The sequence below is a fragment of the Populus trichocarpa genome, chromosome 9 (genome assembly GCF_000002775.5).
Source record: "Populus trichocarpa isolate Nisqually-1 chromosome 9, P.trichocarpa_v4.1, whole genome shotgun sequence".
NCBI lineage: Eukaryota > Viridiplantae > Streptophyta > Magnoliopsida > Malpighiales > Salicaceae > Populus > Populus trichocarpa.
This window is the reverse complement of record NC_037293.2, coordinates 6,856,230-6,883,971: the sequence shown is the minus strand read 5'-3', so window position 1 is coordinate 6,883,971 and position 27,742 is coordinate 6,856,230. Positions and strand designations below refer to the sequence as shown.

At 35.8% G+C, this 27,742-nt stretch overlaps 2 protein-coding genes, 1 long non-coding RNA gene and 1 pseudogene across 4 annotated transcripts; 3 read left to right on the top strand and 1 right to left on the bottom strand.

The window, feature by feature from the left end:
* The first annotated feature begins 2,960 nt into the window (after positions 1–2,960).
* On the top strand, positions 2,961–6,139 carry LOC7454874 (pentatricopeptide repeat-containing protein At4g28010). The gene is made up of 2 exons (XM_002313226.4): positions 2,961–5,222; positions 5,767–6,139. Exon 1 carries the CDS (start codon positions 3,043–3,045, stop codon positions 5,203–5,205), a length of 2,163 nt encoding a protein of 720 aa, XP_002313262.4. The 5' UTR covers positions 2,961–3,042; the 3' UTR covers positions 5,206–5,222; positions 5,767–6,139.
* Positions 6,140–15,337: 9,198 nt separating this feature from the next.
* On the top strand, positions 15,338–16,541 carry LOC127903946 (pentatricopeptide repeat-containing protein At1g62350-like; annotated as a pseudogene).
* A 1,182-nt stretch (positions 16,542–17,723) lies between these two features.
* LOC7475027 (protein CLT1, chloroplastic) lies at positions 17,724–26,498 on the top strand. 2 transcript variants are annotated; one of them, XM_024608364.2, is made up of 11 exons: positions 17,724–18,364; positions 21,230–21,375; positions 22,461–22,498; positions 22,863–22,978; positions 23,136–23,232; positions 23,318–23,353; positions 23,747–23,797; positions 23,911–24,034; positions 24,934–25,059; positions 25,974–26,106; positions 26,333–26,498. In XM_024608364.2, the coding sequence occupies exons 1-11, from the start codon at positions 17,880–17,882 to the stop codon at positions 26,337–26,339; spliced, it is 1,359 nt and encodes a 452-aa protein (XP_024464132.2). In that variant the 5' UTR covers positions 17,724–17,879; the 3' UTR covers positions 26,340–26,498. The 2 variants fall into 2 exon arrangements, with proteins under 2 accessions (XP_024464132.2, XP_052311971.1); XM_052456011.1 differs by lacking the exon at positions 26,333–26,498 and adding an exon at positions 26,178–26,301.
* LOC127905802 (uncharacterized) lies at positions 25,973–27,571 on the bottom strand. Its single transcript, XR_008060189.1, has 2 exons — positions 26,913–27,571; positions 25,973–26,800 (listed from the first exon to the last, which is right to left on the bottom strand). It is a non-coding gene; the product is annotated as an uncharacterized LOC127905802 (long non-coding RNA).
* Between the last annotated feature and the right edge of the window lie 171 nt (positions 27,572–27,742).

Below are 27,742 nucleotides of genomic sequence, written 5' to 3'. Positions count from 1 at the left end.
CTGAGAAAATAGTCAGTTATTACTGGTGGTGTAATTTTGAACAGGAGAAATAGAGCTTGGATCTAGGTTTTTGTTCGATTTTGTATCCCTTAATTTTGTTCGATCCCTTGTAATTTGGGACAAGAGAAGCATTAACTCTTTATATAATATGAAGCATGTATCCTTGATTCATGGGTTTTGATTTGTTGTTTGGGTACTGTTATTCGATTTCTTCTTTGATTGATTCATTTTTGTGCGAATGTGTTTGTAAAAGGAGAAAGATGAAGATACAAAAATAAAAGGGCACTTTGGACATTAAATAAATTATAATGGTATTTTTGTAATATTTTTTAACATTTCCCTTGACTAATGATGCATCTGTGGTAAAGTGTTATTAATTATGTATGGTGTGGCATGTAAAGGGTAATTTTGAAAACATATAAATAAAATGTTACCATGGAAATGTGAGGAGAAACGATGTGTTTTTATATAAAAAAAGATAAAGAAAAAGAGTTAGAGCGGTGCTTGATTATCCAGATAGTGTTTAGTAGAGTGTTTTGGTAAATTATAATATTTTAAAAAAATTAATTTGTAAAGCAAAAAATAATTTAGAAAACTAGCAAAAAAACAAGAGAGTCGCAGGTGATATCTATGACATGTAAGTCGTAGATGACGTCTGTGATATGTGGGTCGCGTATGCTATACGAGACCTAATTGTTGCAGATGTCATTTGTAACTCGTGTTAACCATGTGGTATTTGCGACTCTTTTAATCAAGATATCCCAGAGCATTCTATTATACTATCAACTCCCTGTAAAAATAATATATTAAATCACATATAACAAGTGTACATTGTCATTTAAAACATCATAACATTTTATTAAAAATTAAACTAGTTAGATACTTGTCCACAATTCTCCGTAGCAAAATGGAGCAGGTGTTATACCCAACCAATATTCCATATTAACAGTTTCCAGCACAAATATTTGTCTACTATCATTACCACATAGCCTAGAAAAACCATCTGCTCATGATGTTTGTGTAGTTCTTTGAGAGTTACATGAAAATCGGGTCAACTCCATACTATAAGAGTTTTCTTACACTGGTCTACTATTTAAGTACAACTATAACATTCTAATATCATTAATCCTAGCAAACCCAAACACTGAATTCACACTCTCATCGCCATAGATTGGTACATCAACATAACGAGATTGACTAACTCCTTTTTACAACATCCCCAGAGTAATTTCAACTTCTATTTTAAACATATTACAGTAAAGTCAATCACGTAGCATTTTCGATAATTTGTTAGGAGACATGCCCGGTGTAGCAATTAGGAATTCATAGTTTATTATATTATAGGTGATACTATGGTCGGTGTTGACAATAATACCACCATAGAAACATAATACTTCTAAATTTTAAAACATTCAGTCAGATAACACAGTCAAACACAATTATATTTAATTTTTATATTGAGATCAATCAAAGTGCATAAGTTATCAACAAAACATAAATTGATCAACAAAGCACCTATATTCATCAAATTAACCAACGAACACATACATTTATCAAATTCCAACACCATAACAAAATTATCACACAAAATAAGGTATTTCATGGTTAATATTATTATTTTATACAAAATTCGATGTAACCCATAATTCAACATGAATAATTAGTAATTATCTCATTACATGATCTTTTTAATTCAAAACAAGCAATAACAAAAAAAAAAAACATTGATTATTCAGTAAAATAATCAAATTATCAACTAACAATATATATAATTAACCTTATCCTTAATCTAACTCGGATTAATACTAACATTTCAAACACATAATTTTATTAATTTGCAATCAACAACAACTTAAAATAATTGATAATTAAACAGAATAATATAATTATATCTATTTCACAACTTCAATTACACATAATTAACCCAATTTACAATTCAAAATCATCACATTCAATAAAATCAAGTTAACACTAATTAAACATAAATTACATCAAATTATTTGAGGGAAAGTGTTTAATATACCTCTATGATTGAAATGTGGATGGTGAGGGTGACCGAGTAGTAGCTGATCTGATAAAAAAATCAAACACCGTTGTTGGAAGAAAGAGAAAGCTTGACTACTATAGGTTTTGTTAGAGAGGGAGAGAGAAAGATGAGTGTTTTAGAGAGAGAATAATGTTTTAGGATTATCAGGGGATGTTTTTGGTGGCGGAGAGAGAGATATCAACAAGTGGTGAGAGGGGTGGGAGGGCAGGAGTGGGGGAGAGAGGAAATGAGATATAAAAAGAAGGTGCATGATTTTTAATTCGAAACGAGTCGCAGATGACATTTGCGACTTGTTTAAGTGTATTAGTTTCCAAAATATTTTTTCAGTTGTGTTATTCTATTGATTTTTTTTACCGTGTTAAAAAACAAGAAAAAACTATATTTGGTATTGTGACGATAATTATTATTTTAAAGTACTTTTAACATGGGAATAAATTAAAATAATATATATATATTATTTTTAATATTAGCACATCAAAATAATTAAAAAACATAAAAAATTTTAAAATCATGAACACGTCGCGATACTAAACAAGGCTCATGGTATTTGGGAGTGCGGATAAACCTTGTTCTTGAAATTAATTAAAATTTAATATTTGCTTCATTTTTATTTTTTTTCCGTTCTTGAATCTCTTTAATGAGCTAATATCAAAAATAAATTCTTAAAAATAAAAAATATATTATTTTAATATGTTTTTTAGTGGAAAACAATTTAAAAAACAACTTTTACCATGTTTTTAAATAAGTCTTTAGAGTTTGTTTGGAACACGGCCGGCTACGCGTTCCTAAATGTTTTGATTTTTTTTTAATTTTAGATATTTTTAATGTAATAATATCAAAAATAAAATTTAAAAAATAAAAAAATATTTTTTAAAACAACTTTTAATAAATTACCAAACACGCTCTTAAGAAGCCCCGAAACCGGCTCTTCTCCTAAAACCCTTTCTTCCCCTTCTGATTTCCTGAACTTTATTCACGTTTTGCAGTTACAGGCGATGAAAAGATCAGTGTATTCACACACAAAAAGCTGTTTTGCCTTTCCAAATTACTTTCTTCACCCCAAGCTATCCTCTTCAGTTTCCGATGTAGAAGCCCAGTTGAGAAGTCTTTGTGCCAAACCCGATAACTTTCATCTAAATGAGGCAGTTTCTCTGTTTCACAAAGCAGTCAACTCAAGCCCATTGCTTTCTCAGTCAGCTTGCAATTCTCTGATGGAATCCCTGGTAAAGTCCAAACACTATGAACTGGCCTTTTCTGTTTATAGTAGAATGACTCATGTGGGGGTTTTGCCAAGTTTTATATCATTGGGTGGTTTAATTGATAGTTTTGTGTTTGCCAAGAAGCCCCAGTTAGCTTCAGGGGTGTTGGGGTTGATATTTAAGCGTGGTTTTATTGTTGGAGTGTATAATATTAATGTAATATTGAAGGGTTTGTGTAGAAATAAAGAGGTTTACGGAGCATTGGATTTGTTTAATAGAATGAAAAGGACTAATATTTTGCCTGATATTGTTAGTTATAATACGATTATAAACGGACTTTGTAAGGAGAAAAGATTGGAAAAGGCTGTCGACTTGTTAGTTGAAATGGAGGGGTCAAATTGTGAACCGAATTCCTTTACTTATTGTATTTTGATGGATGGTCTTTGTAAGGAGGGTAGAGTAGAGGAGGCAATGCGTTTGTTGGGGGAGATGAAGAGAAAGGGATTGGAGGTGGATGTCGTTGTTTATTCTACGCTTATAAGTGGTTTCTGTAGTAAAGGATGTTTAGATAGAGGGAAGGCATTGTTCGATGAGATGTTGGAAAAGGGTATTTCTCCAAATGTAGTTGTTTATAGTTGTTTGATAAATGGTTTTTGTAAGAAGGGGCTATGGAGAGAAGCCACTGCTGTGTTACATACTATGACCGAAAGGGGGATTCAGCCTGATGTTTATACTTATACGTGTATGATTGGTGGGCTTTGTAAGGATGGGAGGGCTAGGAAGGCTTTGGATTTGTTTGATTTAATGACAGAAAAAGGTGAAGAGCCTAGTACCGTGACATATAATGTTCTAATCAATGGACTATGCAAGGAAGGCTGCATTGGAGATGCTTTTAAAATCTTTGAAACAATGTTGGAGAAGGGGAAGCGACTGGAGGTGGTTTCTTACAATACCCTAATAATGGGACTTTGCAATAATGGAAAGCTTGACGAGGCAATGAAACTTTTTAGTTCACTCTTGGAGGATGGGAATTATGTTGAGCCAGATGTAATCACATTCAACACTGTGATTCAAGGGCTGTGCAAGGAAGGACGTCTTGACAAGGCTGTGGAGATTTATGATACAATGATTGAGAGGGGGAGCTTCGGTAATCTGTTTACTTGTCATATTTTAATTGGAGAATATATAAAATCAGGGATTATTGACAAGGCCATGGAACTTTGGAAACGTGTACACAAATTGGGGCTTGTTCCGAGTTCAACCACTTACAGTGTCATGATTGATGGATTTTGTAAAATGCACATGCTTAATTTTGCAAAAGGACTATTTAGTAGAATGAAAATTTCTGGGCTTAGCCCTACATTGTTTGATTACAATACATTGATGGCATCCTTGTGCAAGGAGAGTAGCTTGGAGCAAGCGAGAAGATTGTTTCAAGAAATGAAGGAATCAAACTGTGAACCTGATACCATTTCTTTCAATATAATGATTGATGGGACTCTGAAAGCAGGGGATATTCACTCTGCCAAAGAATTACTCAACGACATGCAACAGATGGGTCTGACTCCAGATGCTTATACTTATTCCTCATTTATAAACAGGTTGTCAAAACTTGGACAAATGGAAGAGGCAAAAGGTGCTTTTGACAGCATGATTGCCTCTGGCATTACACCAGACAACCATGTATATGATTCCTTAATAAAAGGCTTTGGTTTGAATGATGAGATAGAAGAAGTCATAAACCTCCTTCGTCAAATGGCAGATATGGGTGTCATTCTTGACATAGAAATAACCAATTCCATCCTGACATTTCTCTGTAATAGCGCAGAGCATCTTCATGTGATGGAGCTTTTGCCTAATTTTTCCTCAGAAAGCTCAGGAGGGACAAGCATCTCTTGTGACGAGTTATTGATGAAAATACAAAAGTTTAACCCAAAACTCCAAATATCCGCTGCTTGATATTTTTTCATCTCCAGGTGATCACTGTTGCTACAATACAGTCACATGATACTCTGTATGTAAATATAATATCGTAAAGCTTAGAATTCTTTTGTTGTGTGCTTCATCCACTTTTGTTATGAAACCTCTTCCCTGAGGATTCTATAAGACACGCTTCATAGTTAAGCACCGAGGAGTGTTTTTCCATTTTATTTTCTTTTTGTTTGGTAAGGATGAAACTTTAAGGCTTCATAGAAAGCCAGATCTTATTAGCTTCGTTAACATGTCTGTCCCTGCATATTTGCTGACCCCCTTTCCCTACAATTCATGATACATTACAACATGTTCTTATCATTATTTTCCTCCACCATGAATTTCTCACTTCCATGCCTATTTCTTCATCAGCAAAGCAAGTTTGTTTCTAAAAGAAAAGCTTAATGCAAAAACAAGAAACCAGAGTGGTTGTATTTGGTAGTTATTTGGAGTGACTGTTGATTGCACCAATGAATTAAGCTATAATTTGGTATTTGGTAGTTTTGTTTGGATTCTTGCAAATTAGAATTTGAATATTATGTGGACCAGGCGCAGATGATGGATATGTGAAATGAACAGCCAGGAGCAGCGTTGGTAAATGGATATACAGGAATGCCAGTCCTGGACGTGGTTTTGATGGTGGCGAACATGGCTGGGAGAGTATATGAAACAGGAGAAAAGGAAAGGTGGGAGAAGCTTTTGTAGGCAATATGATACTTCAAGGACACAGAAAAACTCAGAAAGTAGAACTGTCCTTGTGGATATCTCCGTCAGTTACAACAAAACTGGGTCAGTGAGAGTGCTGTTAAAACATTCTTTCCTCCCATGTAAAATTGCCTAGGAAAATTCATCTTTGCCAGAAAACCAGCTATAGACCTGATCTATGTGGTTTCTTTGCAACTTCGATCGATTAGTTTCCTCTTATCGGCTGACAGAGCTTTTCCATCGGAAAATATGTGGAACTGTTGCTATTTAACCCGGGATACAACATCAAACCAGGATACTGGACAGCTTATAGAGCTTGATGAACAAAACCGAGCATGAGTCCCGAGAAATAATAATATGGAGAAACACTGGTTCACGTGTAATGATAATGAAAAAACAAAAACGGACCACTCGATTCCATGCTAATCGTCCGGGGAAGAGGACAATCGTTTGATATTGTCACGGACCAAAGAATCAAAATATTTGTTGTAGTCTTGTGGATATTAAAGTCTCCCTTCACTAACGACTACGGGAAAAAACTGAAATCCCTGCGCCACCCAAAAGGACAGGCTTTTCTCAAATTCTTTTTAGACTATAGACCAAAGGAAAATATTCAAAGATCATGCTGCGCAGATCAGTACATTTTTTGCTCTACTTTATCAGTAAGAAACTTGCTCGCTTTATCAATAAAAGAACTTGCAGGCTGAATTAGTTAGGGGTGTTTGCCAATGAGATTCAGCCTGTTTTTATTAAATTAATTTTTCAGTGTTTTTTAATTATTTTAATATACTGATATAAAAATAAAAAAATAATATTTTAATGTATTTTAAAAATACTTTGAAAAATAATTACTGTCGTACTTTTAAAGATTCTCTTAGTGTAAGTTTGATATTGTGATGGAGTATAATATTCAATTGAATATATTAAATGATGCTTTTAATTTTTTGACATTAAAATCATTCAAAAACTTTTTAAAAATATTAATTTGATATATTTTCAGTTAAAAAAATAACTTAAAAAATTATATTGTAATGCAAAAACAAAAACTCTAGAAAAACAAAATTTAAGTTAAGAAGGTGTTTACCGGATGCAAATATCTCAGAGCTTCTGTGGCATTACGGTAATAATTATTTTTAAATTATTTGTTTTTTCAGAAAAACATTGAATTTTTGACAAGCAGCACAGAGACGCAATTGTCTTTGCATGCTTTACCACTCCAACCAGCCACACGCGCACATGTGCGAGCGAATATATTGACTAACTGATTTATTTTTTGTTAATTTATTGTGGATTATATTGTTTGAATAATTTGACATTTTATTTCATGTCAGAGAGAAATAAAAACAATGGATTTATCATTGTCATTGAGACACACTTTACAAGGATATTGACGTAAACAAGTGTCACCTGGATTTTTTAAAAACAAGCAAAACGACATCGCTTGCTTTCCAAACTTGGCTTGGCAATCCTCGTTGCAGTCATCTGGTTGGCAACCACCTCCGTGCAATAGTTTCTTGCGGTGAGCATTCACCAACATTTGTTCTTTGCATAACTTCGATTAAAAAAACAGATGAGTTTTTATTTTTATTTTTTTATATATGTAAAACACATAAAAATGTTAATATTTTTAATTTATATATTCACCAAATTTTTTTTCTATGTTAATTCTTATTTTTTTAATTTCATCTTTAATATTTAATTGATTAAGAATTGAGAATGTTTTTTTTCAAATAAAATACATTAAAATTTAATGATCCAGAGTTTTAAAATTTAACGTGATTTGATATCATTATTTTGTTTTATTTTTGTTTATTTTATCATTTAAAATTATTTTTTTAAATGAATTTTTTGGTTTTTTTTTTAATTTTTTTTATATCCAATTATCTAAATCTCTTATGATATAACCGATGTTAATTTAATTTTTTTCATGGATTCATTTTTTTTAAACATTATCTCTTACAAAAAAAATAAAAAATAAAAATTCAACCCCGTGGAGAATGTTCGGGAATGCGGTGAAACATTCATTAAAGTTCAAAAGATATCATTACCTTCGGAGAAGAACTTGAATCAGCTGTCAAATCGGTCAACCATACAAAATCAAATTAAAAAATATAGAAAAAAAATCTCAAAAAGCTTTCACAACCTTTTCAAAGAAAATAAACGGAAAGTTGAGAATTTACCACACTTCCAAGTTCAATAAATTCAACGAAAACCCATAGCCTGAGAGGAATGAGTCGTTGACCGTCTCAGCAATCAATATGAAGCAAACGAAAAGCTTCTCACCCAGCCTTGAAGCACCCGCCATGGGCCCCATCCCTTCTCCGAGGAAAAAGAAAGCTCCCTCTAGCCTTGAAACATAAAAAAAACATCACAAGGAAAGCAACTCACAAGCCACAAAAGAGACTAAGACCCCATTTGTTTGCTGAAAAGTAGTTTTTTTTTGGAAAGTGAATTCCGAGGAAAGTGAATTCCGGAAAAGTATTTTCCGATGTTTGGTAGTGTAATGGAAAATAAGTTGGAAAACACTTTCCAGTGTTTGGTTATGTCATGGAAAATGAGCTGGAAAATAACTTATTAATGTTTTATTTTTCTCAAGTTTATTAAAATAATAAGGAACAAATCTTACAAATTAAAAAGTTGAATGAGAATGAAATTGAAAAAAAATATAATTTCATAAATTATCTCAAATAAAATAAATAATAATCAAAATAATAGAGATCAAATCTAAAAAATTAAAAAAAAATAAAAGGTGAAGAAATTAAAATAATAATAATTAACATTTCATAAATTATTTCAAATAAAATAAGTAACAATCAAAAGAATGAGGATCAAATTTGATAGATAAAAAATTTCAATAAAAAAATGATAAGGAAAAAGCAAATATCAATTATAAAAATAAAGACCAAAATTAATATAAAAATTAAATTTTAAGAGATGAAATTGAAAAATAAATATTCAAAACAAATTATATATAACAATCAAAAGTTTGATGATCAAATTTGATATAATCAGCAAATAATGACATTTTTAAATTTTTCACAACTTCCGGAAAGTGTTTTCCGCCCAAATTTTCCAGGAAAACACTTTCCTGAAAACCAAGCCAAATTTCCCTTTGACTGGAAAGTGTTTTTCGTTGACCAACTTTTCTAATGGCAAACAAACACAGGAAAGTTTGGAAAGTAGTTTCCCAAAAACCACTTTCCGGAAAACAAACACAGCCAAAAGGGAAAACACTTTCCTGAAAATCAAACCAAATTTTTCTTTGACCGGAAAGTGTTTTCCGTTGACCGAAAAGTGTTTTCCGTTGACCAACTTTCCTAATGGCAAACAAACACAGGAAAGTTTGGAAAGTGGTTTCCCGGAAAGTGAATTCCAGGAAACAAACATGGCCTAATAAGCCCCTGCAAAACGAAGCCTCTGAAACGATCTGGTTTTTGAAGAGGAAAGTGGTTTTTGAATTGTTTGTCGTCAAAAACGATCTGGTTCTATTCTCTTGGGTTGTATGGATGGGTGCTATTAGGGAAAGCATTTGTTGCATTGCTGGGAATTTATTTTTGAATTTAAAAACACACATAAAAAAATAATTTGAAATTAAAAAAATTCAATATTTTTTATAAATACAGTCGACCGGAATGCTAAACAAGACAAAATGGTGTTCATTTTCTGTAAGTATACTGGTGCAGTAGTCTACCTGAGCATCTAGCGAGTGCTTGTAGCTGGTGTGTCTAGTTAACGAAGTTTATGGCTGAGTTTTGTGGTATGCAAAGGTGGTAGTGTTACCGTATATGTATACAATTAGGACTCTTAATATTAACTATCAAGATTATCTTATTATAGACTCCTTGTATAGCAAAATAACCTTCTATGTAGACTCCTTGTATGGCAAAATAACCTGCAATGTATAAAAGGCTACTTTATGCCGAGTGCAGGGAAAGACATTCTGAAAAGTTAATAAATTGATTAACTCTCTTGGTACTCTGCTTTTGGCTTGAATAGATTAACATGGTATCAGAGCTTCTTCCAAATCCTTGCTTGCCTCTGTCTTGAATTTTCCTTTGGCTCTTGCTGTAGTTGCCTTACTCATCTTGGGCCCATCTTATTCATATTACTCCTGGTGGAAAGTGTGCAGGCGAGAGAGAAGGAGTGGTTGTTGGATCCTTAATTTCCAACTTTGTGTAATTCTTGTTTTCTCTGCAGCTATTCTTCACAGTTCTTGGTTTCAAAATCTGCAAATCTGTCGTGCTTTTCTGGTGTTATTCTTGGCAGCTTCAGATCTTCCTTCTTTCGTGGTGTTCTTGGTATTTTCAGAATCATTCTTCTTCGTTTCAGATATTGGGTTTCTAGTGCAACTCTTGGCTGTTTCAGATCTTGGTTTTCTGCTGCTATTCTCAGTAGTTTCAGATCAGTCTTTTTGCTGCTATTCTCAGCAACTCTTGGCTTCAGAATCTGGTGTGTATCCCTCTTCCATTGCACTAATTCCCTGTCAGTTTCAGTTTCAAAATCTATTTCTTTTCAGCTTTATCATGTCTTCGGATAAGCTAGACTTGTTCCATATCCGTCTTAATGGGAAAAATTATTCTGCTTGGGAGTTTCAATTTCAATTATTCGTCAAAGGGAAAGAACTGTGAGGGCATATTAATGGGAGTAATCCTGCACCTACAGATGTCGATGCTTTGTCTAGATGGGAAATCATGGATGCTCGCGTTATGACCTGGATCCTTAGCTCAATAGAACCTCATCTTGTTCTCAATTTGAGGCCTTATAAAACTGCTGCTGCTATGTGGAATTATCTAAATAAGGTTTATAATCAGGATAACACAGCTCGGCGTTTTCAATTAGAGTATGAGATGGCTAACTTCACACAAGGAAGTCTCTCTATTGAGGAATACTTTTCCGGTTTTCAAAATCTTTGGGCTAATTATTCAGATATTGTTTATGCTAATGTTCCTACTGCAGCTCTCTCTGCTGTTCAAGCAGTGCACGACACAAGCAAGAGAGATCAATTCTTGATGAAGCTCCGTTCTGATTTTGAAACTGCACGCTCTAATTTGATGAATCGGCATCCTGTACCATCTTTAGATGCCTGTTTGAGTGAACTTCTTCGTGAGGAGCAGCGTATCATAACTCAGGCGGCTATGGAACATAGGGCAAATGTTAGTGCACCTGTTTCTGTGGCTTATGCAGCACAGGGGAGAAATAAAGGTAGAAATATGCATGTTGTCCAATGTTTTAGTTGTAAAGGTTTTGGTCATATTGCTTGGGATTGCCCTAAGAAATTCTGCAACTACTGTAAGAAACATGGTCATATCATCTCTGCTTGTCCCATTCGACCTGAAAGGAAACAAGGAACTGCTTATCATGCCTCCATTGGTGCCTCTGGTTCTGCTGCATTGCCTATTGCCTCACCTGTTGTTCCTATTCCTACTCCTACAGGCTTAGCAAACCCGAATACACTTACTCCTGAACTGGTACAACAAATGATCATTTCTGCTCTTTCTGCTCTTGGGTTCTCAGGTAATCATAAACTTCTTTTTAAGCCATGGTATTTAGACTCTGGTGCCTCCAACCATATGACCAATACTACCGTTCCTCTTTCTAATGTCAGAAATTATGATGGAAATCTGAAAATTAGTACCGCTGATGGCAGTTCTCTGCCTATCAGTGCTGTTGGTGATCTTTCTCCTTCTTTAACTGATGTTTTTGTGTCTCCTGACCTCTCCACAAATCTTATTTCTGTTGGTCAATTGGTTGATAACAATTGTGATGTTCATTTCTCCCATTCTGGTTGTGTTGTACAGGATCAAGCGTCAGGGAAGATGATCGCGAAGGGGCCTAAAGTGGGACGACTCTTTCCTCTTCATATTTCTCATTCCACCAGTATTTCTAGTTTCCCTTTACTTTCTTTTACATGTAATTTTATTGGTTCTGAAAATAAGAGATGACATAAACGTCTAGGCCATCCAAACTCTGATGTACTTCGAACTTTGATTAATTCTGGATTATTGGGACATAAAACATGTTCTTCTCTTGATCTTTCTTTTGATTGTACATCATGCAAACTTGGCAAAAGTAAAGTTTTACCTTTTCCTCATCATGCATCTCGTGCCTCCAAATGTTTTGATATTATTCATAGTGATGTTTGGGGGATTGCACCTGTTGTTTCTCATGCTCATTACAAATACTTTGTTACTTTCATTGATGACTTTAGTCGTTTTACGTGGGTTTACTTCCTCCGAGCTAAAGCTGAAGTTTTTTCGGTTTTTAAGCGATTTTTTGCACTTCTTGAAACTCAATTTTCTGCCAGCATCAAAGTCTTGCGCTCTGATTCTGGTGGTGAATACATGTCTAATGAGTTTCAAGGCTTTCTTCAAAGCAAAGGAATCATCTCTCAACGTTCTTGTCCTTCGACACCACAACAAAATGGTGTAGCTGAGAGAAAAAATCGTCACCTTCTTGATGTAGTAAGAACTCTTTTACTTGAATCATCTGTTCCTCCTCGTTTTTGGTGTGAAGCTCTTTCTACTTCAGTTCATTTGATTAATCGTTTACCTTCTCCTACATTAAATAATGTTTCCCCTTTCTTTAAGTTATTTGGTCATTCTCCTTTATATTCTGATCTTCGTACATTTGGTTGTGTTTGTTTTGTGCATCTCCCTGCTCATGAACGACATAAACTTATTGCTCAATCTGTTAAGTGTGTTTTTCTTGGTTATGCTATCCCTCAAAAGGGTTATGTTTGTTATGATCCTCATGCTTGTCGTATACGGGTTTCTAGGAATGTGATTTTCTTTGAAAATCAATATTTCTTTCCATCTCATGTTGAATTGCCATCTGCACCTTTACCTCTTTTGCCTAATTTTTCTGATTCCATAACAATGGTGGAAAGGTTTAGACCTGGTTTTGTTTATGAAAGACGTCGTCGACATGAGTCTGATTCCACTTCTCTAGTGCCCCTTTCCGATCTTGACCCGGTGCCTGATTCTGCTCCTATTTCTACCACTCTTCGTCGGTCTACTCGTCTTTCTCGACCCCCTGATTGGTATGGATTTTTCACTCCTGTCTCTCTTGTCACTACTTTATCCACTATTTCCATTCCCTCTTGTTACAAACAGGCCATGAAACATACATGTTGGCAAAATGCAATGCAAGCAGAACTTCAAGCACTTGAGGAGAATCATACTTGGGATATTGTTCCTTGTCCTTCTACAGTCAAACCTATTGGCAGTAAATGGGTCTTCTCTGTAAAACTACGTTCTAATGGGTCTTTAGAGCGTTACAAAGCTCGCCTCGTAGCTCTGGGTAACAAGCAGGAATATGGGGTTGACTATGAGGAGACATTTTCTCCTGTTGCTAAAATGACCACAGTTCGAACCATCTTAGCTATTGCCGCTTCACAGTCATGGCAACTGCATCAAATGGATGTGAAGAATGCCTTTCTTCATGGTGATCTCCATGAAGAGATTTACATGAAGCTCCCCTCTGGTATGATTACTTCTTCTCCTCACAATGTCTGTAAACTAAGACGTTCTTTGTATGGGCTCAAACAGGCTCCCCGAGCTTGGTTTGAGAAGTTTCGCAGTACAATTCTTTCATTCAGTTTTATACAAAGTCAGTATGATCCTTCTCTCTTCTTCCACATATCCGTGTCAGGTATAGTCCTTCTCCTGGTTTATGTGGATGATATTATCATTACTGGCACTGACTGTGGTTTGATTACTAAGCTTCAGCAGCAATTACATGCAACTTTCCATATGAAAGATCTTGGCCAGCTCACATACTTCTTAGGATTAGAAGTTCATCACCGACCTAATGGTATTTTCGTGAATCAGCATAAGTATATTCAAGATCTTATCACCTTGGCTGGTTTGGAAGACACTTCTTCTGTTGATACTCCTATGGAAGTAAATGTCAAATACAGAAAAGATGAAGGGGACTTACTAGATGATCCTACTCTCTATAGGAGCCTGGTTGGAAGTCTTATATACTTGACCACTACTCGACCTGATATATCCTATGCTGTCCATCAGGTCAGTCAGTTTATGTCTTCTCCTCGACATCTCCATCTTGCTGTAGTTCGACGCATCATCCGCTATCTTCGAGGCTCACCTAATCGTGGGTTGTTCTTCCCTACCGGCTCCTCTCTTCAACTTGTTGCCTATAGTGATGCTGATTGGGCTGGGTGTCCGGATACACGTCGATCTACTACGGGTTGGTGTATGTTTTTAGGTAATGCCTTAATTTCTTGGAAATGTAAGAAACAAGACCGTGTTTCTAAATCCTCCACTGAGGCTGAGTATCGTGCCATGTCTACTGCTTGTTCTGAAATTGTATGGCTGCGCGGTCTTCTCGAAGAGCTTGGGTTTCCTCAGGTCACCTCTACCCCACTTCATGCTGATAATACTAGTGCTATTCAGATTGCCACCAATCCTGTTTTCCATGAACGCACCAAACATATTGAGGTTGATTGTCATTTTATTCGCAACACCTTGGAAAATCAGGTGATATCTCTTCCTCACATATCTTCCGATCTCCAAATAGCTGATGTCTTCACTAAAGCTATGACTCGACAGCGACATCAGTTTCTTATTGGCAAATTGTTGTTGGTTGACTTACCAGCATCAATTTGAGGGGGGATGTTACCGTATATGTATACAATTAGGACTCTTAATATTAACTATCAAGATTATCTTATTATAGACTCCTTGTATAGCAAAATAACCTTCTATATAGACTCCTTGTATGGCAAAATAACCTGCAATGTATAAAAGGCTACTTTATGCCGAGTGGAGGGAAAGACATTCTGAAAAGTTAATAAATTGATTAACTCTCTTGGTACTCTGCTTTTGGCTTGAATAGATTAACAGGTAGTTGCTAATCATAGTAAAAAGTCATGGCCTGTAATTTATGCTCAGGCCGCCTGAGATTTGGATGCATATCGTGTCCTGTTTTGTTTGTGTACGAGCCAAGTGTTTGAACATTTTCCTTTTTTCTTCTGGGCCACCAGAGGTTGCTTCACTTTCGCTATCTGTTTTGCCATTTTGGTGGGCGGGTTTATCTTTTCATCACTCTGGTTCGGTCTCGAGGAGCAGCACAGGTTTTGAGAAAAGATGCTTCTGTAGAAGTGTGTTTGCTTAGCTTCTAGATCAGGCTTGAATCTGCTGCTTTAGGCATTTGTTGCTGTCCCTTTTCTGATGAATAATTTTTTTTGCACTGCTAAATTTTTTCCATTTCAAGTTTTGGTTTGAACTTGTTGATTAAATCCATATACCAAAAACAAAAATGACTGTATGACTGCTATAAAATAAAAAAATTCAAATTCACTCTAAACACCCCCAAGTAAATGTGCTGATGTAACTAATGACAATTTTCTTATAGTTTTAATATTTTTCATGAACATTAACTGCAGTTGCAAAGTGTTACTACTAAAAATTACAAGATGCCGACCATCATTCAAGCACGCAGAGTAACTTGTGAAACAGACAGGATGCTCATTGCAATTTGCTAGAAATAGAGGTCCTTTTATATATATGTAACTTTCCCAATGATTTGAATTTTTTGATGGATGTGAGAAATTCTTCACTTTAGACGAGGTTAAAATTACAAGGATTTGCCAAGTCTGCGGTTGTGAAACTAGTGAAAAAAGGGACAGAGAGTCATGCACATGCAGGCATTTGACTCTCCCAGCACTTTGATAATACCTTTTCCTTCTGGATGTTTTCACAATCTTATTGGACAACATGATACAGTTCAACAGATGTTCTATTATTCTTGTGTGAGTTAGAAGTGGATGATCAGAAGCCAAAATTTTGTTTGGAATAATTCTCTCTCTCTCTCTCTCCCCTGACGATATGGTAGCTCAATCATTTCAAGGGCACAAATATTCACACTGCTGTATTAATTTGCATTGATGTTTACAAGTATTTCGTCTATATTTCGTGCACATGCGATTTTTATTGATTTAGGATCTGTGTGTATTCTTCAGTTATACAATGTCGTGCGCAAAGAAATATGGTATCGGCGCCAGACATGTTCTCTTTCAGGGACATGCTTATGATCGATGCTTGCAAGAAACAAGAAGGTAGATGAAGCAGAGCAGGTCTGGCAAGATTTGAAGAGAGAGGAAGTTTTGTTTGATCAGCATACCTTTGGGGACATAACGAGGGCCTTCTTGGATAATGGATTCTCAGATCGAGGCGATGGACATATATGAGGAAATGAGACGATCGCCTGTCGACCCACCAATATCTTTGGCTTTTCGTGTGATCTTGAAAGGGCTGATTCCATTCCCAGAACTAAGAGAGCAGGTAAAAGATGACTTCCTGGAGCTTTTCCCTGACATGACTGTGTATGACCCAGCCGAAGACTTGTTTGAAGATCAAGACAGTGAAGATGACTAGGGGCGGAGTGATCGATCCAGCTCTACGATCTGCTTCACAAGGAATGGTGCCTTTCCTCTCTCAAACTTAATCATCTGCAACAGCTAGAAGAGGTGGATTCCTATACACGAGAGTTGTAGGTGAATTAATCATGGCAGATAACTCGTTCAAGTTTCTTTTACTGCCCTTGATTGTCCTTCAAGTTAACACCTGAATTAAGATGGTGTTTCATGCGGTGGTTGAGCTGTAATTTTATAAAATTTTAAATTTATTTATTTATTTAAATTTTTGAAAAGCAACCTCGTTCCAAACACCCAACATTCACCCGCAGGTAATACCTCCTCCAACAGACTACGACAAATGTAGCTATTATATTTAATTATTTATTTGTATTACACCACTCTCTACTTCCTTGGTTTTTCCCACCTTTTCAAGTAATTGATTGGTTGTATCTCTCTCTCTCTCTCTCTTTTTTTTTCCTTCCTTTCAATTCTATTAAAAATCCATTTTTTTTTATTTACGTGTGGTGTCCGGGCCAGCTTACACGTACCACGACTATTCCCCACAGCCCACTAGACATCCTGCAAGCCCAGGAGCAGGTAAGGCACCGCGGGGGTGACAGGCGTGCACATAGAGTGTCGAACCCGGGACGGGAACGGAACAAGTCACACGATTGACCACAGCAGCTAAACCCTCAAAAAAAAAAAATCATTTCAGAGAAGACAAACAAGATGATCAGAGATCAGTGCAGCAATATCCGAGGACTTCAAACTCTCAACCGCCGGAGATACCGTTCCCGTCATTTTAGCGGTGAAAGAGCGTTCCATTTTTATTCCATTGAATCTAACGTGTCAAGGCATGATTAAGAAGAAAATCTGAAAAGGGACATTTCTTGTTTTAGAAATTCATGAACAGTGCTGACATACATTGTATGTATGAGATCTAAAAAAACAAAATAATTTTTTATTTTCTCTGATTTTCTTGTGCATGTGTTGTTTGGGATAGAAGCCAGTGATTCACTAGGAATCCGATGTTCATATCATTTTAAAATTGGACTTTACAAACAAGGGACTCCAACTTTCCTAATCAGAATGACTATAATCAGATACAACTCAAGTGCAAAACAACCGCCTACATGTCAACACCCTACTTCTCCATGGCTTCTATCGTTTTAAAAGGGTGCACGAGAGTTTTGATTGTTTTTTTTTATTTTTTTTTAATTTAAAAATATATTAAAATAATATAGATATTTTTTTTAAAATTATTTTTAATATCTTCAAATAATTTTTTTTATTTTAAAAAAATCTTAAATTTTTACCCAATCGGCCAAAACTACCCAATCCACACCAAACATGTGCTGAATCATTCTGGAATTGACCTCCTCTTCGTCATCGCAAACAATAAATAGTTCCCACTTCCAATTATTATTATTTTTAAATATTCTCCTCTCTTAAAAGTATCCTCTCTCACTGAGCAATATGTAAACAACTAACCTTTCTCATTTCCCTCCATCTCTCTCTCCCCCCAAATTTTTTCCTGTCTTCTATTTCTCGACCCACAGAATTTTTATTTAAAATCATAATGACGTCATGTTTCCGGCGGTTAACAACGGGGCCCACGCCACCAAGCGGACCGGCACAATCAAGGCAACGAAGTACGGCAGATATTCTCTCTCTACCTCTAAAACGAATTTCCATAAACCAACAGCCAGGAATTCTCCTGAGATCATCAAGGCAGCACTCCAGATCATTCATAATCGAGGCAGTTGAACCAGGGGACCGATCGGGGGGTGGAAATGAAGCTGAAAAGGCGGGGCCATGCGCGTGCTTGGTGGGAGATCAGACGGTGGGAGGCGTGGTAGAGAGTATAGATCGGACGGTTGAGATTAATGGAAAGAGGACAATAAGCGGGAGTGATAGCAGGAGCAAGGAGGACCGAGCGGTAGAGGTGGCGGTTGCAGCGGCGGTTACGGTAGTGTTGGGGGTAGGGAATCGGGTGCTGTATAAGCTGGCTCTACTTCCTCTCAAGCATTACCCCTTCTTTCTAGCTCAGCTCGCTACTTTCGGGTAATTGATTTTTTTTCTGCTAACTGTTTATTTATTCCATTTTTTTTTTCATTTTGATATTTTCAGTGCCGCGTCTTCAAATACTTTCTTTTATAAGTTTTTTCAATAATAATGCACGTCCAGATTGCATATTTAGCAAAATAAAAAAGTAATAATTATTATTATTTTTAAATAACACAAGAGAATTAATATTTGGGAGTGAAATAAACATTTAAGAAGCTGGTGGAATGGATCCAAAATTAAATTGGGGGCTTTTATAATTATTACAAGTGTCACAGACTTAGTCCCAGTCGTAATGTCTTACACGTTTACACTTGTCCTTTACCACTGAGCAATAAGACGACAAGTTCAATTCAATATTTTGCTTCATTTGCGTGTAGTTTCTGTCTATGTATTTTGACCCTTTTTCACCGACCCTTCATTTTTTTACTATCCTTTTCCTTGGATAGATAACCTCAAATTATTGTGTGGTTCCAGAATTCAATTACTTCATTTCAAGTCACTTTCGCAGGAAAAGGAAAGAACTACGTTTTACTCTTGGTTTTTTTAATAACTTCATGAATTTAAGAGCAAAACTTAGAATTAATAATTTATAAGACATGTTCATGAATGTGGACCGTGGGGATAGCAACATCGTTATAGGACATGATAATTATTTTTGTTGACCATTTAGGGAGTGTTAATTTATGGGTGGAGCATTTGAATTTTCTCGCCGTATTTGGTTTGAGGGGCGGGTTTGAAAGGGAAGGGGGAAGGGGGAAGGGGGAAGGGAAGGCATTACAACTTTCGAGACAACCAATCATATTGAGAGATTTGCTATGATAATAATTTATTTTGATTATTTTACAAGCTGGGTTGTACACGGAATCATGTGCTGGATTTATATTTAATTTGGATTTGTTTGAATAATTTTCATATTATCTTATAAATGTTGTCAAAGCTGTATTTTTAAGTATTTTATTTTTGCATATATTTACTTTTATCAACAACATGTCATTGGTCATAAGCTAGCCTCCTTGATTTCTTTCATTAATAAAGTAAAAACTTAATAATAAAGGATATATTAATAATTATGAAATTAAACTTTACTTTCCATCCCCCAACCAAACAAGAATGAAGTTCATAACCTTCTCTTTTACAAATAAGTTCACAACTTTCATTTTCCCTCATTTATATCTAAATAAGGGGACGGCTCATATTCCATCTTTACCTTTCCTTATCCTTTCTTACCCTTCTCGCACGCAAACCAAACATAATGTACATAATGTTAGAGTTACACTATCAGCCTCCTATTTTCGTCCTTTTTTTCCCGCAATTTTTCTAACCACCGAGTCCTACTAATTAATAAGAGTCATAGATTTTCAAGGTTTTTTTCAGGCTAATTTTCATTAATGGAGACTAGATCTTTCATATTTATGACTATTGTGTGCGATAATACTGGATGCACAACCTTCTAAACCAAATAAGAATATTCTCGGTTGAAAGAATGATCGAGCTTTATAATAGTGTAAAAAGCTGTGCTACGTCAAAAATGTGAAGATGCTGGAGGCTTTATTTGTCTATCTGCACCTTTTGAATGTGGCCGTGACAATCATGCTTAATGGAGAATTGGGAACTCTCTTCTCTTTCTGTGAAAATTATTGCTGCTTTATTATATAATAAATAATTAAAAAGAAAAAAGAAAACGAGACTTTAGGAATCTTGGAGATATTCTCAGAGCTGCAAAAAGAAAGAAAAAATGGGTTTGTGCACGTAATGGTGCCTTGTGGGTCCAATGCGAATGAGAGCCTTACATGAAGAGTAGAAAACGTTCGTTCATCGCCACATAGATTTCCATGACAGAAAGAAAGCAAACGCTATCATCATTCATCACCGGCAGTTACTTTCTTCTTCCACAGCTCCATTAGACGCCATCATGTCAAGTGGGCACTTTGAAAACATTGGGTGGGCCATGTGATCTTCAAATTTCATAGTCTAATCCCTCTCCCTTAGCTTTTGGTTTGTGGTCCGGAAACAACTTTTGCATTTCACATCATATTTGTCAAATCGCACATATGCCCTTCACTTCTTTGAAAGTCACACTAACCCTCCTGACGGGACCCTTTTCTTTTGGGTTTTTTGGTCCTTTAGCTAATGGGCTTGATAATTTCAGGGTCCCATTAAAATTTAGTGGTTTATTCAACCAAAAGGAAAACAGAAGAAAAGGAAGGGATTGATATTTGATGGTTTATCAACTATCAACCACAATCATAACAAAAAAAAAAAAAATAGAGGAAAAAAGGAAGAAAACAGTCCACATTCCATCATCAAACTTCATTGATATGTACCTTGGCAATTAGTAACCAAAACTATGGGGTTCTCACTGTCAAAATGTGGAGCATGCGTCTTATTGTTTCCTAGAATTTTAGACATGCCGTAGAAATCAACGATTGATTGTGGATCCTTGGCTTAATTAGATAAATGTTTTCATGAATTTTGCATAGATGAGTGATAATTTACTAAGAAATGTATGAGTTTGTCTATGAAGGTTTAAAGAAAAACATATTTCAGAATGTAAAGTTTTACAATGTGATTTTCTTAATTATTCCTGAAGTTCCTAATGCTAATAATGAAGCATTATTAATTATAATGTACATTTTCTCTCTTTTACTCTCTTTTTGAAATTTTCCAATCTCCATTTCTTATGATTGATTCACAAATCAAATTAAAAATTAGGAGCTTTTAGTAATGAAGTCAGGAGCATTTAGATGTAATTAATGACATTGCTGTCAGGGGTGATTAAATTTTTTGTGCCTCCAAAAATTCAGGATGAACTCAAATGGATCTTATTTTGTTCAATATTTTTCTTTTTCCTTTTTCTTTCAGATATGTTATTGTATACTTCACCATCTTGCATATTCGGCACCGTGCTGGCATCGTTACAGATGAGATGCTTTCTATGCCAAAAGCTCCGTATATTCTTGTTGGACTCTTAGAAGCTCTTGGAGCTGCAACTGGAATGGCAGCTGGAGGTATTATGTCTCATTATTATCTGATGATTTTTCACTTCATTGTGATACTGTGATATACTTCCAATATAAATTTTATGGTTTAAATTTGAATTTTTCTATAAAATTTGTCCTCCTAAACTGTGGCGCAGCATCCCACATAAAAAAATTGATGTACTAATAGACAACAATGACAACTAAGCCTCAGTCCCAAATTAGCCGGGGTTAGCTATATAGATCCTTTTATGCTATTCAGCTCAATCACTAATCTGCACCTGCTAGTATACCATTTGGATTTTTGTAATTTCAGACCTGTTTTAGCCTAATTCTTACACTTCGTTCATTTAAAGGAATCAGCGAATGCACACTGCATATTTGAAATAATACGAGTATAACACCCCACCCCACTAGTAAGATATTGTCCGCTTTGGCTCATAGGCCTCACGGATTTATTCTTGGCAGTCACGCATGATCCCAAAACGCGTCCGACTAGTCAAGGTGAGCATGCTCATATAAAGCCCTCCTTCAAGTCATTGCCCGCCGATGTGAGATATTACATTCCACCCCCCTTAAGGAGTCCGACATCCCCGTCGGCACCATCGGACAGCCAATGAGCCAGGCTCTGATACCAAATATAACACCTCACCCCACTAGCAAGATATTGTTCACTTTGGTCCACGGGCCTTACGGATTTGTTCTTGGCAGCCACGCATGGCCTCAAAACGCGTCCGACTAGTCAAGGTGAGCATGCTCATATAAAGCCCTCCCCCAAGTCCTCACCCGCCGATATGAGATATTACAATGAGCTTCTTGTCCATTAATGATTGAACTTCACTTGTTATATAAATACCGAAAAAATTCTATACATATGTTATTGAAGTACCCTTCAAGAATGCCATTTCTTATTTTTACGATTCTCCTGAACATTAATTTCAGGACAATACGTTTATAATTTTCTTCAGGTGCATAGGATATGTTTCTTTGACTGCTAACACTATCTTCTCTGATTGTTACTAAAACAATTTGTATCTAGTTTCATGAGTTTGTTGCGGGTAAAAATTCTGTCAGAATCTGACCCACTCTATTTGTAATCTTCTGCCTTGAATCAGCAATTCTTTCTGGAGCATCAATTCCAATTTTGTCTCAGGTAAGCCTCATTCATTAGATAGCTTGTTTTCTCTTGAGACGGTAGGTTTACTTGTAGAATCCTTTTTTTCTTCAACCAATTTAGCTACTATTTTGTTATTCTTGAAGAACACGCTTTAAACTAAGAAAACTTTGAGAGCTGAAGGCTGAAGTTGGAGGCTAAAACATTAGAAGTGTGAAAGTAATTGATTTTAATGCAAAAGGTATCCTGATATAGTAAAGCAAAATGTATACTTCATACTATAATGTGACGAACTCTCTGTTAACAAAATTCAGAAGCTCACAATTATCTGAACCATTCTTGTTTTCAAATGGTAGATTATCAACAATTGGGTAGTTAATTTTGTCCATTACTTTTCCTGCAGACCTTTCTTGTATGGCAGATTCTCTTGTCCACTATTTTTCTTGGAAGGAGATATAAAGTCAACCAGTTGCTTGGATGCTTCTTAGTTGCTGTTGGTGTAATAATAACCGTGGCAAGGTAAACTTTTATATCCAAACCGAGAGGCATGTTAATTGTAATCTTGTGTTTAGAAATCTACAAATTATTGTCTGATTGCCCAGAAGGATACCAGTTTGCATCATTCACCAGTTGTAGTTTGAGTATTTCATTTGCATGGCTATGTGTACTTCTGCAGCGGACCGAGTGCTGGTTCGTTAAGGGAAGCTGGTATATTCTGGAGTCTTTTGATGATGTTCTCTTTTTTCTTACAAGCCGCAGATACAGTGCTCAAGGTTGGCATTCTAAACATTTATTGCACTTAAGAGTTCCATGCATGTATAGCTGTTCTGTAACAAACCGTAATTTTTTTATTTGTAGGAAGTCATTTTCTCGGATGCTGCTAAGCAGTTAAAGGTATGTTCTAAAATTGATAGCGCATATTTGGTTTCTGAGACCCATCAGGAACGTTTTGGCAACAGAAAGAAGTTGTATTCAACTTTTATTTCATTTGAAGACACTATTGATGTGTTTTTTTTTTTTTTTTTTGGGGGGGGGGGGGTGTAAAATTTCAACATGGCATCAATGTTTTCAAACTCAATTTCATTTTCAGTAATGGCAACAGAAAACTGATTTAATTCAGTTGCTATCTTAAAAAGAGATGATCATTGTCATAGGTGATTAGAAGCTGCCAAATTATCTTGTATGCATGGAAATGAAATTGGATAAGTAGCTACTTCTGCCTCTTTTAGTACCTTTTCTTTTAGATCTTGATGTTATATAAAGACAATGTTGTTCCATCAATTGCAGGGGGGTTCTGTAGATCTATTTGTAATAAACTCCTATGGATCTGCTTTCCAAGTAGGTACTCAGCGATGATTTAAAATCCTCAGTTCTTGCTATCACTTAAACAGTTGTCTTTTGATTGCAGCATGAGTGTAAGTCTAAATTTTTTGTGTCTACATGTTCTGTAGGCACTGTTTGTATGCCTTCTTCTACCATTTATGTCGAAATTATGGGGTATACCATTTAGTCAGCTTCCAAACTATCTTAAAGATGGGGCAGTTTGCTTTCTAAACATTGGCAGTTTATCGAGTGGTAAGCTATGATTTATTAATACACCATCTTATTGATTAATTTTGTTTCAATATTTGTCACAGCTAAAGTCAGTATAATGTGTCATAAACCTGTATAAATGTAACTTAATTGGATGCATTTATCATGTTTGAGAAATTATTGAGAGGAATTAAAGCTGCATTGTATTATCTGTATCAAGAATTAGTTTCTTCATGTTCTATCTCAATTATAACATTGTTTTGAATGATTTGAACAATTGAGGTTGCTCTACTGCCTTGGTTATTTATGTAAATATATTTATTGAAACTATGGTGTTTATCTGTGTGATGTATTTTAATTCCCTCTCTTATGTAATTGCCATTCAAGCATTTACTTTTTATATCTCGGGATTTGGTGTATTATCGGGTAGAATGATGCAAAAGGATCTGTACAGCTGACCCCAACTAGTTTAGGATTGAGGCTTCGTTGTTGTTGTTGTTGTTGTATTAGAGGTGAAAATTTAAAACATAGTAAAACATGCATGTGAGGATAGAATGTAAATACAATTGTAAAAACTCTTTGAATTTATTTTATACATATTAGAAAAGGCATCCTCTTAAATTGATGTTCATATAGCTGATGCTAAATGGTTAAGCTTATACATTGCAGAATTTTGCTTTCTGTTAATTGGAATGTGATATAACGCTACGCCTCATCTCAATCTCTCACTTTCATGTGTCAGAGGGCTCATTTCTACAGTACCGTAACAAGCATAAGAGATATATTTTTGTAAAATATAGAGAAGAGCATAGCATTGTGACATGAATGAAGTTTGAAATTTGGGCAAGCTTTTATTATCTTCCTTTTTCGTAATGGTACAGTTATAGTCTAATGCTATGATGATGTAACATTTTATTTCTTTTAAACTTGGTTGTCCACAGGATGTGATGGTGCACCTCTGCTTCCTTTGTTGTTTGTGATTGTCAACATGGGGTTTAACATCTCATTACTGCATCTCCTCAAGATCTCTTCTGCTGTTGTGTCTTCCCTTGCTTCCACATTTTCTGGTATTTTTCTCTCTGTTTTCTTTCCTAATCAAAGTAGCTGCAACTTTCAATAACCTAATCCAAAAGTTTGCAAGCCTATCAGTCACCTAACCCAAAAATAAGGACCGCAGTTGCATTTGGATTCCATGTTAGATGTACTTTGATGGGATTATTGCCCTTTTTTTCTTTTGGAGAATTTGGATGGGGCGACAAACTTTTCACATGAAAGCCCTCAGGTGGAGCCATTATGATATGCAGTGTGAATGGTTGAAAACTGTGCAACATGTGTTCCCTTAGCCAATCATAATACATCATTTTGGGCTTAATTGTTTTCCTCGAATGACCTAACATGGCCATAAATGATACCACTTTCTGTTCTAGAAAAGTTATATGATCGTTGAGGGCCTGTTTGGTATTACCAACTGTTTTTGCTTTTCGAAAACAAAAAAACTGTTTCATATCTCAGCACGAATCACTAGTTAGTCTATTAAGGGAAATGAACCACCACTTTTACTGTTCATAGGAACACTCCTAATCCTGTCATTTTGGGATCTTGGGAACAAGCACCATAACGATCCATGTTAAACATTGCCATCAAACAACACTTCAATCAAAATGCGTGGCTTCATTTAAGTGCCAATACAGTCGCATAACGTACTCCTCAAAAGTGCCTTTAATCTTTATGACACTTGTCGGCATGGTACTTAGGAAGTAAATGGAGAGGTTATTTTGAATAACTTTGCATAATGGCTCTTCTATCTCACCATTTACTATATTCTGCCGCATAAATACAATGAAGATAGCTTTCATATAGGTTTGCTGCAACTCCATGAAGCTATTATCAGAGCATAATTGTTCAACACTTTCTCTTGCTGATTTGTATCATGAATTTATTCAACTGATAATTGGTTTTTCCCTTGTGTTGTATATGGCAGTACCAATAGCTGTGTATGTGTTCACACTGCCATTGCCATATCTTGGAGTCGCATCCTCCCTTCCAACTGGCTTTGTAGCAGGAGCCATCGTCCTTGTTTTGGGGTTGCTCATCTATGCCTGGACACCATCCAGGTAGAGCTTCTTTTGGTCACCCAATTACAATACATCGTTGTTTTTTTCATCATTTCCGTTTTCAACCTCAGAAAATGGTGTCGACTGGATTTCTGGTCACAGATAATAATTGGAAAAAGAAGAAGAAGAAGAATGTTGACATTGTCGTTGTAATTCCTTTTGTTGTTATAATAGCGAGTGCAATTTTTTGGTCAACGTAGAACTGCTAATGCACATCCATGATAAGTTTCTGAGCAGGGAAAACCAATATAACATTTGGTAGAGGAACAGTGGCGAAGGCCTTTCAGGGAAATTGCCCACCTTGTTGTTTTAGGAAAAAAAAAAAAAAAAGGGTTCTCCTAGTGCAGGTACTATCTCAATGTTTACAGGTTATTGCACCTCAGTTTGTTTTTGCTTGTAAATTTGTTCAAATTTGGAAGTCTTAACTAACAAGGAAAGAGAAGTCAGACACAGAGAGTAACAGAAGGGGACAGCAACTCAACGAAATAATAACCTGTCACAAGGACCTTTGCTGTCTCTGCTATCTGTGATGACATGCATTACTGATTGAGAATCCACCTCCCTCCAGAAGCCCCGCCTCGCAACCGGTTCTACCCCGTCTCAAGCCTGTATTCTGCCGCCTACCAGCACCATCTGTATTCAACTTTACCCAGCCTTCCTTTCGGGGAATCCAATGAATATAATTTACCGTTACCTAAAGGCCATCTCAAATTATCAAGACCCAGTTCTTGTAAATGCTAAAATTCTTTAACAAATAACAAGAATATACAAAACCAAATTAAAAATTCAAAGAAAAGGCAACTCACTTTATCTTGTTCATGGGTAAGACTTATATCCACCTTATCTTTTTACCCGCCCCCGTACACAATCCTTGAATGAGAGTTTGCTTTGTTCTTAGGATAAATTTTAATTTGTCTTTATATCAATTTCATCAAAATAAAATAGAATAGCAGAAAGGAGATAGATTATACTTTGGAAGAAGAAGTTATGAACTTACCAGATGTCTAAAAAATAGAGATGCGATCTCTTTTAACATATTGGCACCAAACCATTTCAGGTGTTAAAGATATAAATTAACTTACTTTTCGGCACAATCATTAAGAATTTTAGAACGGATCGAGATGTCAGTGTTAAAAATTCTATTTTCTCTGGGATTCATGCATATTATCTCAGGCTTTAATATGACGATTCAACGCTTTATATATGAGACTATATTCTTACTGGCCATTCCCCTGCCATGAAGGAGGGGAAAAAAAACAAGAAGAGTTCCTACAAACGAGGCTTCTAGCTGTTCTGGAGAGGAAGGGAGGCGTATAGAAAGCTCTGTTTGCCTAATCATGGAGTGTAAGAGAAGTTAGAACATTGTTAGTTTTGCAAAAATGTCTGGTAATCAGCCTGGCTTACAAACCAAAAAGGTCCCGCAACTTATCCTGTAGCAACCATGGTGTAACAAGAGACAACAATGACAGACAGTGAGCTCGACATAGACATAATTATCGTTAGTAGATAATGTTGTGCTAATTAACCCGCTACCATTCATAATAGCCGAAGGAAGGATGGGATTCATGTTCATGGAGGTCAAGAAACTTGGAAAAATTATGCAAGAGTATGGGCTCCTCGAACAAGCTCCTAAACC